At 37.5% G+C, this 16,869-nt stretch overlaps 1 protein-coding gene across 1 annotated transcript in view; it reads left to right on the forward strand.

Annotated features, from left to right (window-relative positions):
* The window catches only part of VWDE (von Willebrand factor D and EGF domains), a 97,989-nt gene extending 84,161 nt beyond the window's left edge, over positions 1-13,828 (forward strand). Inside the window, 1 exon segment of the mRNA XM_018047507.1 lies at positions 13,634-13,828. Coding sequence (XP_017902996.1) covers positions 13,634-13,828 — 195 coding nt within the window.

Here is a 16,869-nt window from a genome sequence, read left to right on the forward strand (position 1 = left end):
AAGAACTGAAAATATATGTTCATATAAAAAGCTATACTCAAATATTCACGGCAGCATAATTAACTTGAAAATACAATAGAAACAATCCAAATGTGCATAAATAAATGAATAAACAAAATGTAATATATGCATAAAATGGAATATTATTCAGCTCTAAGAGGAATGGAGTACATGAATGAACCTTGAAAAACTATTATCAGTAAAATAAGTCATTCACAGACACATACTGAATAATTCTGTTTACATGAAATATCCAGAATAGAAAAAATCTTATTACCAGAAAGTAGATTAGTGGTTGCCAAGGGTCTAGGGGAGTAAAGAGTAGGAAGTGAATGCTAATGGGTATGGGGTTTCTCTTGGGCCAAGTCTTTTACTATAACTATTAAAATATCCTAGATTATATTACATTTACTATATAAGTCAAAATAGACTTAGCAATGCTGTCGGAATAAACCATGGTAAAATCTAAGTAGTCTAACACAATAAGTTAATTTCTCATGAATGCTGTAAGAAATATCTCATATTCAATATCATTTACTAGAAAGAGTTCAATTCATCAAACCACTGATGAAATGTTAGCTGTATCAAACAGGGAATGAAAGAAAAGACGGGTATGTTTTAACTGTCCTTCCACTGACAGCATCCTCAGTAAAATATATATTTACAGGATAGGTTACATTTGGCCATTTGGTTTTTTTCTTTTTAAAAAAATCCTTTAACTAATAGATAAATTAGTATAAAGCCCTGAAAATTCATTGCTGTTTAATGACCTATAAAGGCTTTGTCTTCTTAATTTAAACATATTTTGATGCCTAATTAAAGATAAAATAAGGCACTCTCATGCATTTAATTTTCATATCATTTTATGGCTACAGGAAATAAAATACAATTTTGTAGTCAGCCTGCTAATTTTTGTGGTTTAGTAATAAAAGCTTAGATGTAATGGAAATATGTAGTGATTTACCTTGCAAATGATCAAAATAATCTATAAAGTCATTATTTTTAACATAAATTGTTAAAATTCATATTTTGTTACTCTGATAAACAGTCAGTTAAGACATTACTTATTAAACTTTAAGGGGTATTAAAAAGTCCCTAGCAATAGCTCAAATTTCAAATTTGTTATATTTTAAAAATATTTTTAATTGTATAGTGAGACAGAATTTGAAGATAAAGAATATATTCTTAACAGCAGGATCAATCCCTTGGATAGAAAAAATATAGCTTGGTCTATATGATATAGTTTGAGGGTGTTTCTCCAAGGACATTCCTACTTGCTACTCTCTCTTAAATTCCAATTAATGATTCAGTCACCGAAATATGTGTTGGTTGTTCAAAGACTTGTGAATTCAACAGTGAACAAGAACAAAGACTCTGTCCATTTCCCTGAAATCTTAGTCATTCATTATCATCTTAATAAGGTTTGCCATATATATTCATGCTGTCTATACTATTATTAACTTAATAATCTTCTTTAAAGTGACTTATTTTACTTAAATCTATACAAGAAAGAAATCAGTTCAAATTATATTAAACAGGTGGCATTTGCTCTTAACATGCAATTGTAAAGAAATTAATATAAGAAAACAAAATAACTGTATTAATTAATAGATTCCATTTGATAATGGCTATAGTCCTGATGATTCTGAACTTGAACAGAATACATCAACAAAGCCAAAAGCTGGTTCTTTGAAAGGATAAATAAAATTGACAAACCATTAGCCAGACTCATCAAGAAGCAAAGAGAGAAAAATCAAATCAATAAAATTAGAAATGAAAATGGAGAGATCACAACAGACGACACGGAAATACAAAGGATCATAAGAGACTACTATCAGCAATTGTATGCCAATAAAATGGACAACGTGGAAGAAATGGACAAATTCTTAGAAAAGTACAATTTTCCAAAACTGAACCAGGAAGAAATAGAAAATCTTAACAGACCCATCACAAGCACGGAAATTGAAACGGTAATCAGAAATCTTCCAGCAAACAAAAGCCCAGGTCCAGACGGCTTCACAGCTGAATTCTACCAAAAATTTCGAGAAGAGCTAACACCTATCCTCCTCAAACTCTTCCAGAAAATTGCAGAGGAAGGTAAACTTCCAAACTCATTCTATGAGGCCACCATCACCCTAATACCAAAACCTGACAAAGATGTCACAAAAAAAGAAAACTACAGGCCAATATCATTGATGAACATCGATGCAAAAATCCTCAACAAAATTCTAGCAATCAGAATCCAACAACACATTAAAAAGATCATACACCATGACCAAGTGGGCTTTATCCCAGGGATGCAAGGATTCTTCAATATCCGCAAATCAATCAATGTAATTCACCACATTAACAAATTGAAAAATAAAAACCATATGATTATCTCAATAGATGCAGAGAAGGCCTTTGACAAAATTCAACATCCATTTATGATAAAAACTCTCCAGAAAGCAGGAATAGAAGGAACATACCTCAACATAATAAAAGCTATCTATGACAAACCCACAGCAAACATTATCCTCAATGGTGAAAAATTGAAAGCATTTCCGCTAAAGTCAGGAACAAGACAAGGGTGTCCACTTTCACCGCTACTATTCAATATAGTTCTGGAAGTTTTGGCCACAGCAATTAGAGCAGAAAAAGAAATCAAAGGAATCCAAATTGGAAAAGAAGAAGTAAAACTCTCACTGTTTGCAGATGACATGATCCTCTACATGGAAAACCCTAAAGACTCCACCAGAAAATTACTAGAGCTAATCAATGAATATAGTAAAGTTGCAGGATATAAAATCAACACACAGAAATCCCTTGCATTCCTATACACGAATAATGAGAAAGTAGAAAAAGAAATTAAGGAAACAATTCCATTCACCATTGCAACGAAAAGGATAAAATACTTAGGAATATATCTACCTAAAGAAACTAAAGACCTATATATAGAAAACTATAAAACACTGATGAAAGAAATCAAAGAGGACACTAATAGATGGAGAAATATACCATGTTCATGGATTGGAAGAATCAATATAGTGAAAATGAGTATACTACCCAAAGCAATTTACAAATTCAATGCAATCCCTATCAAGCTACCAGCAACATTTTTCACAGAACTAGAACAAATAATTTCAAGATTTGTATGGAAATACAAAAAACCTCGAATAGCCAAAGCAATCTTGAGAAAGAAGAATGGAACTGGAGGAATCAACTTGCCTGACTTCAGGCTCTACTACAAAGCCACAGTCATCAAGACAGTATGGTACTGGCACAAAGACAGACATATAGATCAATGGAACAAAATAGAAAGCCCAGAGATAAATCCACACACATATGGACACCTTATCTTTGACAAAGGAGGCAAGAATATACAATGGAGTAAAGACAATCTCTTTAACAAGTGGTGCTGGGAAAACTGGTCAACCACTTGTAAAAGAATGAAACTAGATCACTTTCTAACACCCCACACAAAAATAAACTCAAAATGGATTAAAGATCTAAATGTAAGACCAGAAACTATAAAACTCCTAGAGGAGAACATAGGCAAAACACTCTCAGACATAAATCACAGCAGGATCCTCTATGATCCACCTCCCAGAATTCTGGAAATAAAAGCAAAAATAAACAAATGGGATCTAATTAAAATTAAAAGCTTCTGCACAACAAAGGAAAATATAAGCAAGGTGAAAAGACAGCCTTCTGAATGGGAGAAAATAATAGCAAATGAAGCAACTGACAAACAACTAATCTCAAAAATATACAAACAACTTCTGCAGCTCAATTCCAGAAAAATAAACGACCCAATCAAAAAATGGGCCAAAGAACTAAATAGACATTTCTCCAAAGAAGACATACGGATGGCTAACAAACACATGAAAAGATGCTCAACATCACTCATTATTAGAGAAATGCAAATCAAAACCACAATGAGGTACCACTTCACACCAGTCAGAATGGCTGCGATCCAAAAATCTGCAAGCAATAAATGCTGGAGAGGGTGTGGAGAAAAGGGAACCCTCCTACACTGTTGGTGGGAATGCAAACTAGTACAGCCGCTATGGAGAACAGTGTGGAGATTCCTTAAAAAATTGCAAATAGAACTACCTTATGACCCAGCAATCCCACTGCTGGGCATACACACCGAGGAAACCAGAATTGAAAGAGACACATGTACCCCAATATTCATCGCAGCACTGTTTATAATAGCTAGGACATGGAAACAACCTAGATGTCCATCAGCAGATGAATGGATAAGAAAGCTGTGGTACATATACACAATGGAGTATTACTCAGCCGTAAAAAAGTATTCATTTGAATCAGTTCTGATGAGATGGACGAAACTGGAGCCGATTATACAGAGTGAAGTAAGCCAGAAAGAAAAACACCAATACAGTATACTAACACATATATATGGAATTTAGGAAGATGGCAATGATGACCCTGTATGCAAGACAGGGAAAGAGACACAGATGTGTATAATGGACTTTTGGACTCAGAGGGAGGGAGACGGTGGGATGATTTGGGAGAATGACATTCTAACATGTATACTATCATGTAAGAATTGAATCGCCAGTCTATGTCTGATGCAGGATACAGCATGCTTGGAGCTGGTGCACGGGGATGACCCAGAGGGATGTTGTGGGGAGGGAGGTGGGAGGGGGGTTCATGTTTGAAAAAAAATAAATAAATAAAAATAAAGGAGGAGATCAAAAACTGTTTGAGAAGTATTAAAGATGACAAAAAAAAAAAAAAAACACCCTGGAACTTTCCATATAATCAAAAGAATCACAGAGTGATTTGTTTTTTAACATGATGTCTCAACACAAATTATGATCACTTTGGAGAACAATTTAAACTCCACTAAAATGGGTTCCTTGGCTATAAGGATTTGTCCTCCTGTGAAATCTTTTTCTTAGGTACAAAATATTCTATACGGATTACTTGTATTGTGAAAGTAACTGTGTATTTTAAGTGACCTCCTAGGATAGGAAGTCTTTGCCTGAGGTATTAAGACTCTGAGTAGATTATAATGGAAGAGACCCACTGGGCTCAGGCCTCAAATCTCTGATATTTTAATAAAAGGGAAAAGAAGAGAGAGGTCAAAAGTAAGATGAAAGAATATTTAACTATTTTCACAACTTCAAATCACCTAGGAAGTTTAAATAGGATAAACAGCAGCTCTCATTTTCAGTTTATAAAATGGTTTAGTTCAGCGGGCAATTAATAAATTCTTAAATAATTAGCTACTATATTCCCAAATTCAACTTCATTTTAATTACTTAACTGAGGTGTAACAAATATTACACAGGTGTGTTGTATATTTATTATCTCATTTGAAAAGAAAAATAAATCCAAGCTGGAATTATTATTAAGGGGGAAAACACTGTCATTGCTGTGTTGGACAGTCTTTGCTCAACTAGAGATACTCCTTACTTATCTCCACCCTACTCCACATTCTGATATACTGAACTTGTGTGGATTACATCAACTAGCTCCCTTGTCCTCTGACATTCTATTCAATTGGGTAAGCCCAGCAGAAGTTTAGGGGAAGGGAGGAAAATGAGATCTGAATATACTTTTTCTTCCTGGATTCCTTCTTGTGGGGTGAAATGTGTTGGCAAGCCCCTTGACTAAAGACCTCAGCTCCTATTGAGGAATTTCTCTCAAAACAGCCCTTTTTGTCTTTTTGTTCCTTCTATCCTAAGGGTGGTATTAGTGCCATGATTCACTAGTCTCAGGTGCAGTACAACTTGTGGTTTCCCTATGCTTTATCCACATGCTTTTCAAAAACAGTCATTTTTTAAAACACTCTGCAAATTACCCAGCTTGGATGTATTACTTTATTATTTTCCTCCTAGGCTGCTGACTAGCTCAAACCGCCATTTATCTTCTCAAGAACGTCAGTGGTTTGGGGTCAAGTATTCAGCCCATAAAATTAATCTTTCATAAGAAGACCTAGTTTTAAAATGACATTTTCTTATAATTGTTTTATATTTCAAAGGAAACAAACACTCTACATTATTATTGAAGATTTGTGTTCCTGTTCTCTATTTCATCTTACAGTTTTTTAGGAGGAAAAAGGTCATTGACTAAAACACAAAAGATTCAAAAACACCTAAAATACATTATCTGATTGAAAATACATATTAAAATAAATTTTCTCTTGCAGGAGATTCATTTTCAAATTTTAATGACTAGTTCTGGCTACTATGGAGTAACCAGGAACAAATTTAAATTCCTATCATGAATACAATAAAACTGGAAAATTTTATATGTATATAAAAAAATTTGTAAGCATTGAAAAGCTACCACCCAGGGCTATTTATGATCCTTGAGAGAAGAGAGGATGAGGTGAGCTCTACACTCATTGGCTTTTTAAATGAGGGCATTTTCCAAACTGTTAGCCAGGAAAATAGAACACAATCAGAGAGTGCTGTCTCACTGGGTGGAGAAAACAAAAACCAGAGTTCTGCGTTACATAACCAGTTGGGATTAGAGGATCAGCGTACTAAAGAGAAGAAGACCAACACAAGGAGGCCAAAAATATAGCATTAAAATTTCCCGCTGGGAAGGGAACCCTCCTACACTGTTGGTGGGAATGTAAATTGGTATAGCCACTATGGAGAACAGTATAGAGGTTCCTTAAAAAACTAAAAATAGAGCTACCATATGACCCTGCAATCCCATTCCTGGGTATATATCTGGAGAAAAACATGACCCCAAAAGATACATGCACCCCAATGTTCATTGCAGTGCTGTCTACAATAGCTAAGACATGGAAGCAATCTAAATATCCACTGAAAGAGGAATGGATAAAGAAAATGTGGTGCACATATACAACGGAATTTTACTCGGCCATTGAAAAGAATGAAATGATGCTATTGCAACAACATGCATGAACCTAGAGAGTGTCATATTGAGTGAAGTAAGTCAGACAGAGAAGGAGAAATATCATATGACATCCCTCATATGAGGAATCTAAAAAGAAATGATGCAAATGAAGTTACAAAACAAAAACAGACTCACAAACATCAAGAATGAGCCTACTGTTGCTAGGGGGAAGCATAGGGAGAAGGGATAGTTAGGGAGTTTGAAATGGGCATGTACACACTGTTATATTCAAAATGGATAACAACAAGGACTACAATATAGCACTTGGAATTCTGCTCAGTGTTGTGTGGCAGCCTGGATGGCTGGGGGTTTGGGGGAGAAGGGATACATATATATGTATGGCCAAGTACCTTCGCTGTTCATCTGAAATTATTTACAACATTGTTCATTGATCATCTATACCCCAATACAAAATAAAAAGTTTAAAAAATCATAGCCCTCTGGTCTTTGGCCAGCTCATAAAGTTTGCATGTTTATTACGAAATACTGAGAGATCTAGCAAAGAACAGCGGTTGGGATACTAAAAGTTTTGAGTAGAGATTTTAGAAGCTTCACAGACTGGATTTTGGGCCCATTAGAACAGAAATTTTTTCCAAACAGGGTTTTTCATCTAGAAAGGTCAGCCTTGCAATTGAGGACAAAAAGCTAGGAGTAAAAGGATAACTAGCATCGACCAGGACTGTAAGTTCTTAAATTAAGCCATTCAAAGTAGAGGCTGGTAATTTACTCCTTGCCAGAGGAAAATATGACAAAATATAGAGGAATATATATAATCATAAACTCCCACATAATTCAAATGTTTATTACACAATTATAAATTACTAAACAAGCAAACAACAGGGTGTTGCTCATATTCAAGATGTAGGTTCAAACCCAGTAATGATAAAGGAAATGGAGTTGCAGACAACGACTTCAAAATTACTGTGATTAATACATTAAAGATAATAGAAAATAATGAGGAAATGAATGAAAAATGATCTTTTTTAGAACTTCAGTCTATAAAATTATCTTAATGGACATTTTTGAACAACAGAACAGCAAAATATAGTATCCGAGATTAATAACTTATTGAATAATTTTAACAGTACACTGAACAGAGAAGACAAGATCAGTGAGTACAGATAGAGACCGTTGTCATGCTAAGTCATGTCAACTCTTTGCGACCCCATGGACTGAAGCATGACAGGCTCCCCTGTCCTTCACTATCTCCCAGAGTTTGCTCAGATTCATGTACATGGATTCAGTGATGTTATCTAGCCATCTCATCTTCTGCCACCCACTTCTCTTTTTGCCTTCAATCTTTCCCAGCATCTAGGTCTTTTCCAATGAGTTGGCTCTTTGCACCAAGAAGCCAAAGTACTGGAACTTCAGCATCAGTCCTTCCAATGAGTATTCAGGGTTGATTTCCTTTAGGGTGGATTGGTTTGATCTCCTTGCAGTCCAAGGGACTCTTGAGAGTCTTCTCCAGCACTATAATTTGAAAGCATCAATTTTTCAGTGCTCAGCCTTTCTTATGGTCCAACTCTCACATCTGTACATGACTACTGGTAAAACCATAGCTTTCACTGTCCAGCCTTCCCTGGTGGCTCAGATGGTAAAGAATCCACCTACAACGCAGGAGACCTGGATTCGATCCCTGGGTTAGAAAGATTCCCTGGAGAAGGGAACGGCTACCCACTCCAAATTCTGGTCTGGAGAATTCCATGACCTGTTTTTTTCCATGGGGTAGCAAAGAGTCAGACACAACTGAGTGACTTTCCTCTTGACTATCTGGACATTTGTTGGCAAAGTGATGTCTCTGTTTCTTGATACGCTGTCTAGGTTTGTCGTAGCTTTCCTTCCAAGGAGCTGGCGTCTTTAATTTCAGAGCTGCAGTCACCTTCTGCAGTGATTTTGGAGCCCCGGAAAATAAAATCTGTTACTGCTTCCACTTATGGTCCTTTTATTTGCTATGAAGTGACGGGACTGGATGCCATGATCTTAGTTTTTTAAACATCAAGTTTTAACCCAGTTTTTTCATTCTCATCTTTCACCCTCATGAAGAAGCTCTTTTAACCCCTCCAAAAATGTGTGGGGATCTTCTCTAAGGCTGTGGACTTCAGAAGTTTCTCCTTTTCACACTAGGTCTGCCTCCCACAATTCATCAAAAGTGACATTTAAGTGTTTGTACCAGCTTATAGCTACAGCAGCTTCTGTCCCAGGAAACTTTATCTTATTTATGATTTTTTATGTTTGCCTGTCTCTCCAAGTTTTGGTCAGCGGTTTGCCAGTTTCCATCCCTGTGTTGGAAAGATCCCCTGAAGAAGGAAATGGCAACCCACTCTAGTATTCTTGCCTGGGAAATCCCATGGACAGAGGAGCCTGGCAGGCTACAGTCCATGGGGTCGCAGATTCGCACATGACTGAGCAACTAACACTTTCAATTTTCACTTTGCCTTGTAACCTCAATTCTCTGATAAGCCTAAGATAAGTCATTGATTTTCAGATTTTTTCCCCATCATTTTTCTTAGAAGGGTAGGAATGATGACTTCTAATCTCCTTACATGTCAGAGTTGAAACTGGAAATCTGCATACATCTTTAAATAAATATTTGAATTTTATAACATTAATATGTATTTTTCAGAATTTATCTCTTTATCCAAAACTAAAATGTCCATAATATCAAATAAAGAGACATTTCTCAGAACGTCCCTTTTACGTTTTTCTTTTTTTTGTTGTTTTTTGAGATTCAATCTCATCCAAAGGAGATACTATGTCTATACTCGATTCTTTCATGTGTCTCTACTACAATTTCATATGACAATCTTCTCAATAATGCATATTTAAATTTAAAAGAACCTGGAGCTGTATTTTAAATCACAGACAAAATTACTCCAATATTGGTCACAGACTTAAATGTGAAAGCTAAAACAAGCCTCTACATGAATACAAAGTAAAATATATCCATGGTAGCTATAAAAATAACGAGATTTGTTAAAATTAAGAACTTCGGTTCACTAAAATAAATTATTAAGAGAATGAAAGATAAGACAAAACAGAAAATAACCTCAATATATAGGTATCAACAAGCTCATATCCAGAACATATGAAAAATTCCTATTAAATGAGAAAGAGGTCATTCAACTGTTAATGGGACATTAACAATACTTCCTAAGAGAGAGAATATCAAAGTGGCCAATAAACGTATATAAAAAGATCCACAAAAAATTAGTTTTCAGAGGACTACAAGTTAAAACCACTCCATGTCCACCAAAATACGTAAATTAAAAAATATCAAAAGACAATAGGTGAAGGTGTGGAGCAAACAGAACTTTTCCTGGGATTAGCAATCTGGGAAAATATCTACCTTTTCCAACAAATGCCTAACATAATCTTCAACCTACCGATTTCAATGAAAATCAGGTAATTACTGATACACCCAACAACCTATATGAATCTAACAAACTTAATGTCGAGCCAGACACAGGAGTATGTGATATATGAGCCTATTTACAGGAAGTTAAAAAAGAAACTAAAATGGTGATAAAATCAGGATGGTGGTGTATGTGTCCTGGGGAGTATTGTCTGGTTAGCAACATGAGGGAATCTTTAAGGAAGTCTACAATGTTTTGTATCTTGATTAGGGTAGTGGTTATATGAGTGAATCAATGTATAAAACTATATCAACTGTATCTTTACAATTTGAGCACTTTATTTTGGGTAAGTTACATCCCAATTTTTTAAAAAAGATACACTGTAACTTCCAATCAACTGAAATCAATATAAGGTTGAAATCTTTGCTTCTCGAACAATCAATTTCTTTTGTCTTGCTGCACAGGCCAAATAGAAATATTATCTTCAAAATATAAAGCACATTTTTCTTTAAAGTTTAAATGTTAATATAAGTTAAAATGCTAATATTATTTTTCATAATAATAATATTAAGCTTCCTTTTGATTGTTCATGTTGTAAAAAACTGAATCTTCCTCCTGCCAAGCTATACAGAACCATCTACTCCATTTATTTACTTTTTTTGTTGTTGTTGTCAAATATTGAGAAGTGGCAGTGTGGCACTAGTCAAAGATTTAAAGCAAACACATTTCTAGTTTGAATGGAAGTTTCCATCGCAATATTGTTCTCCAACTAAAATGTCTAATTTGGTGGTCCCTTCATTGACTAGTGACAAGTCCTTTAATTAAGAACAAAAGATCATAACTACCAGTTAACGCTTTGTATATAGTTTTCCTTAAGTTTGCAGAATATTTGCTTAGTACTAGTCAGTCAAATCCAGCTAAACAATTTAGCAATAGTGTAGCAAACCAGAATTCTAGAGATATGGAACAAGGGGAAGTTTACATTAGTTTAACAGAAATACAATCTGTACATAATATCAATTTTCATCTTGGGGATTTGTATTAATAATGATGGATCAGCCATTTGGGAGTGATTATAGCAGAAAGCTCCTTATATTAGGAATCTGGCATTAACACTATTTAATTACAGAGCACTGGCTGAAGCTTTTAACTTCCTTCTACATACAAAGTAAAGTGTTATTTCTAAAGTTATTCCATCCTATTGTTTACAGAAAGTTCCACAATACCTTCTTAATGAACCATATTATGATTTCTCCATAGTAGTCACTTACATAGGTGCACTTATTAGAAATTTAATTAGGTTTTCATTTTATGCATAGATGAGTTCTTTGCTAACTATGAGGAAAAGAGAGCCATTTTGCTATATGTGGCAGTGGCTCAGTGGTAAAGAATTCGTCTACCAAGGAGATGCAAGAGGTGCAGGTTTGATCCTTGGTTTGGGAAGATACCCTGGAGTAGAAAATGGCAACCCACTTCAGTATTCTTGCATGGAAAATTCCATAGACAGAAGAGCCTTGTGGGCTACAGTCCATGGGGTCACAAAGAGCTGGACATGACTGAGCATGCATGCACCCCCTACTTTAAGAAAACATCATAGCTTCTGGGGCTTCTCTTTAAACTACTAGTGCAGCTCTGGAATCCTCATTACTTCTCTTTCATGTCCCTAGGCCTAGACTTGTATTAAGCCACCAAATATTAGGGAGCATGCTATCCAGCCGTATAGTGGTCATAGATCACTGTTACAAGTTACATAACAAATTGAAACCTCTTTAATAAAATGTGGTTTTCTGTTCCCCCATTCCCAATAAAAGAAAGAAAAAGAACACATCATAGTATGCATTAGATTTCACCATTCTCTCTCCCTTTTTCATATGTAGCATGAAAACATTCTGTATTTTGATTAGCATAGAGACTGACTACATTATGCTCATTGCTCCACACTGTGTCTGGTTATAAAACTACTCATCTAAACCAGTAATTTATTCTCTGCTGCTGCTGCCCCTAAGTCGCTTCAGTCGTGTCCGACTCTCGACCTCATGGACTGTAGCCTGGCAGGTTCCTCTGTCCATGGGATTCTCCAGACACGAATACTGGAGTGGGTTGCCATGCTCATCTCCAGGGGATCTTCCCGACCTAGGGATCGAACCTGCCTCTCTTATGTCTCCCGCACTGACAGGTTGGTTGTTTACCATTAGTGCCACCTGGGAAGCCCCCTGATTTCCTCTCAGTCCTATACGAAAAACTGTATGCTGAAAAATGGTAACGGCTCTGTTACATAATTAGATCCAGCTTGTCCAAATATAAAAGATACAAAAAACAAAACTACAAACTGTTAAATAAAATATTTTCTACTTTTGTTAAAAAACAGATATAGCTTTATAACAACATTTTTTCATGGGGTAAAGGAACAGGAAAATTAAAAGCACAATTTCAAAATTAGTTTTATTTCTTGACAAACAGCATGATGAAGACAGGCAGCCTGGAACTGAGCAGCACAACTCCACACCACTGCCAGAACTCCAACCCTGTCCCCGCTGAAGGGAACAATATGAAGCAGCTGGACTGTACGCCTGTCAGGAGAGCTTGTCCTCCAGAGCTCAAGCTTGCACTTCTCCATTTTCTAATCAAAGCATAGAGCTTTTGTTTGCTTTTGAACCACTCAGTCTTATTCTATTGGCACAAGTGATACCAGGCAGGAGGCCCCCACCTGGTGATCCTAACCACCCATTCTGTCCTAAAGTTACAGGAGATCACTCTGAGGGGTCATCAAACTCAAGGGAAGAGGCTCCTGAGCCCCAAACCCCAGCAAAACAATCTGGGGAAACAGACTCCCCTTGAGTATGCATGTGAACCTCTTTCCGACCAGAAGCTTCTCTTCCAGAACAAAACCCAAGTGTGACCAGAGATACTTGGGCCACAGCAGTGAGTCTCAATGTCAGGGGACACTTGCCTACAGGTAAAAGACCTAGATACCTTCACTTTAAGGAAAATATGACATATGACCATTATTCTCGTTATTATTTGGGCCATGTATCTTAAATTGTCTGATGCCCTTTGTTTCCAAAAGATAAGACAAAAGGTGGTCTCTCAGGGATACAGAGAGTTCTGGCTGAGGCCTTGGGACTACCGCACATATCTAAAGGCAGCTGGGGAAAGTCCCGCTGCTCCACTGAGGTGATAACAACGTCTACACTCAACAGGAAGCACTTACAGAAAACAACCCGTGTCCCTCAGTGCCCCTCAAGAATGAGGAGCAAGGCAAATGGCAGAAGGGGGTTTTTGTCACTAGCAAAGCCCATCAGTAATGCCCAGAAAATAAAAATAGAACGTGGGTGAGAAAATAAAGTCTAACCTTTTTCTCTTTTCTGTTGGCTTAGTCTGGTTTGATTTGTTCACAGGAAGCCGTGTGCAGAGGCCTCGCGCTCAGCAATTCGGTCCAGAGTTCTCAGAGTGCAATGGCGACCCCTGACACCTCAGTTCAAGATGGCCGTGGTGGGCTGTGCACAGAGGTGCTGCGCCTGCGCTGCCGGGAGCCGCCAGCAGCCAACAGCACGCCTGGGCCAATCTGCAAGAACTCTGCCCCTCCCTGCTAACAAGGAGATCACACCAGTCAATCCTCAAGGAAATCAACCCTGAATATTCACTGGAAGCACTGAAGCTGAAGCTCCAATACTTTGGCCACCTGATGTGAAGTGTCGACTCATTAGAAAAGACCCTAATGCTGGGAAAGATTGAGCGCAGGAGAAGGGGACGACAGAGAATGAGATGGTTGGATGGCATCACCCTGCTGACAAGACCCCTGTAAAGGATCCCCGCAGCAGGTTGTCAGGAAGAGCACATATTGTAAAGCAGGCACTTGTGTCTCCATTCTTTGATCAAAAGAGGAAGCTTTCCTTTGTCTGGAAGAAAAGAAAAAAGAGAGAGAAGAAGAAAGGCAGGAAAGGAGAAAAAAGAAAAGAAAAAGAAATGAGGTTTCTCCTTATGCCACCTGCTGCCTGCCTGCTAAGTCACTTCAGTCATGTCAGACTCTTTACTACCCTGTGGATTGTGGCCCGCCAGGCTCCTCTGTGCATGGAATTCTAAACTGAAGTGGATTGCTGTGCCTTCTTCCAGAGGATCTTCCTGACCCAGGGATCGAAACCTCATCTCTTGTATTTCCTGTGTTGTCAGGTGGGTTCTTTACCACTAGCACCACCCGAGAAGCCCATGCTATCTGGTACATTCCTGGAATTTTCTGTCCACATGATGATCTCAGATCCTACCTCTAGGAGTCTTTTTAAAAACTCTTGGAAGAAGTCTGAGGCTGAGGCAAAGTTTTAATTGAGACTTTTCAGAATTTTCTGTGTTCCACAACTGAATATGATGATGGCACATTCCCTGCCTCCAGTTCCCCCCACTCCACCATCCATTGTTCCTCCTTGTCTCTTCCCACCCCAGTATCACTGCACACTTGAGGGGTCTCCAGTGCCACAAGGCACCCTCACAACTAGGATCCATAGACATCTTTGCTAACAGCTGTCTCTCTACCCCTAGGGTCTAGGGAGGAAGACGGCCACTGTAAGCAGGTCAACAGGAAACAGCTCCCATAGGGATGAAGAATGGACTCAGGGATTGTAAAACAGACAATCGAGAGACCCAGGTACCATGGTATTGTTTAGAAGGTGGAACACCGTCTCTGGGTGGCCACATGCCCTTGGTCCTATGGGCTGTGATGTGGCAAACAGCAGCTTCTGCATTTGCTGGAGTAGACACCCCTCTTGTCCAAGTCTAAGAGTTGTGTTGATCCCAGTACTGCTGGACTGGGACTTCCCTGGTGGTCCAGTGGCTGTGACTGTGCCCCCAATGTAGGGAGTCCAGATTCAGTCCCTGGTCAGGGAGCTAGATCTCACATGCTGCCACTGAATTCACAGGCTGCAACTAAAAGTTCGCATGCTCCCACTAAAACTCCCACATTCCGCATCTAAAACCATCCTACATGAAGTAGTTTAAGAAGATCCCGCATGTCACAGCAAAGATAGAAGATCATCAGTGCCCCAACTAAGACCTGGCACAGGCCAATAAATTAATGCATACATAAAAAAATAAGAGAATGGCTATCTTAAAAAAGTACTACTGGAATGGCAAAATTTAGGAGGTTCAACAGGGTATTAGGATGTAAAAATATTAACTGTGTACAATATATCAATGCTGTAAAGAAAAGGCAGAACATTGACAAGAATATTCAGTGAATGGAAAATAATCCTATGACCGATACTTGCAGGTCTTAGAACACAAAGCATGTGGGTTTTGTGTTAATGTCCTCCTACCTCTCTTTGTCCCTTCTTCCCTCTCTTGGGATGAGGAACCTGTTCAAAACCTGGTGCAGTGTTGTCCTACTCATAATTACTCTCCTCAAAGAGGTAACCTTACTTTTTTTCCTCTCCTCCTCACCCCTGGAAACACCCTGGTTCTTAAAGAATGTGATGTCAGCTAGGTGAAAGGGAAAAGGCAAGGACAGGAAGAGCACTCTCTTCCACAGCGTCCTCTCAGAGGAGTTTTTATAGGCAAAACTCACTGGAAGAAATGAGTCTTTCGTTGGTGGAGATCTGGTATTAGAGGAATATTTGTTGAAGAGACTGTTTGGGTCAATGCATTTTGTACATAGCTACCTCAGTGGAAGTTAGGGACAGTATCAAAATCACAGTGGTGCATTTTGGAAAATATGAGGATAACAGGACTGTGAAGATGTATCTTTTAAACTAGGAATATTAAACGTACTATCACATTGCATAAATTATGCTGGTGATGGAGGAGAGGATGAAAAGAGATGTATGAAAATAATGTGTACAATTTCTACTAGGAAATAAACAGGAAACATCATTATAATTTCTTCAGTGTGGAAAAAAAACAACTAAAATCTTAGGTGTCCCCTTCATAAGAAAAAAATAGCAAGTCTTTCTTCAAACTCTTTTCAGACATTTAAATCGTAAGGGTCTATTCCAGATTTTCATTTTTCTATTTTACAACCTAGGAATGACTTTTTAGAGATGCTATTAATGACTCCATTCTCTTTCACTAATATGAAATTATAATTATTTCATTGGAAATCACTACTATATATTATTTTATACTTTATTTCTTCCATAATTTTGTTCATATATTAGTCTCATACAGTACCTACCTTACAAGACATTATAAGATAGGAAATTACCAAGAGAGATTTAATGTAGAAATAACAATGGTATATGGTGTCCCTACCTATTCATTTGTGCTTACATAACTTTGGAGGTGCTCAAAGGGTTCCACAAATATTGAATCATTAAAGCTTAGTACTCCTGTGAGGTGCACTTGGCTATTATCATTATAGTTTATTATTATTCAGACAAATCAAGTGTCCCCTGGAGTGCCGCTGAATGGCTCCTGCAGAAAGCGTAGGCTTTTTAATATTCAGTATCTGAGAGTTCACATTTCAGCTTTGTAAAATTAGCTGATTTTTCTTAGGATTGTCTCCTGTGAATTACTGGCCATTATCCACTTAGGATAGTGGAAAGTAGCATAGCAGAAATAGGGCTCACCCAGCTTTTACCAAGCCTTCTAGGTGAAAGGCCATCTTGCTTCCTTCTAGAGATACAGGGTAGAGACAAAGTAGTTGAGA

Source organism: Capra hircus, chromosome 4 (assembly GCF_001704415.2).
Source record: "Capra hircus breed San Clemente chromosome 4, ASM170441v1, whole genome shotgun sequence".
Classification (NCBI taxonomy): domain Eukaryota; kingdom Metazoa; phylum Chordata; class Mammalia; order Artiodactyla; family Bovidae; genus Capra; species Capra hircus.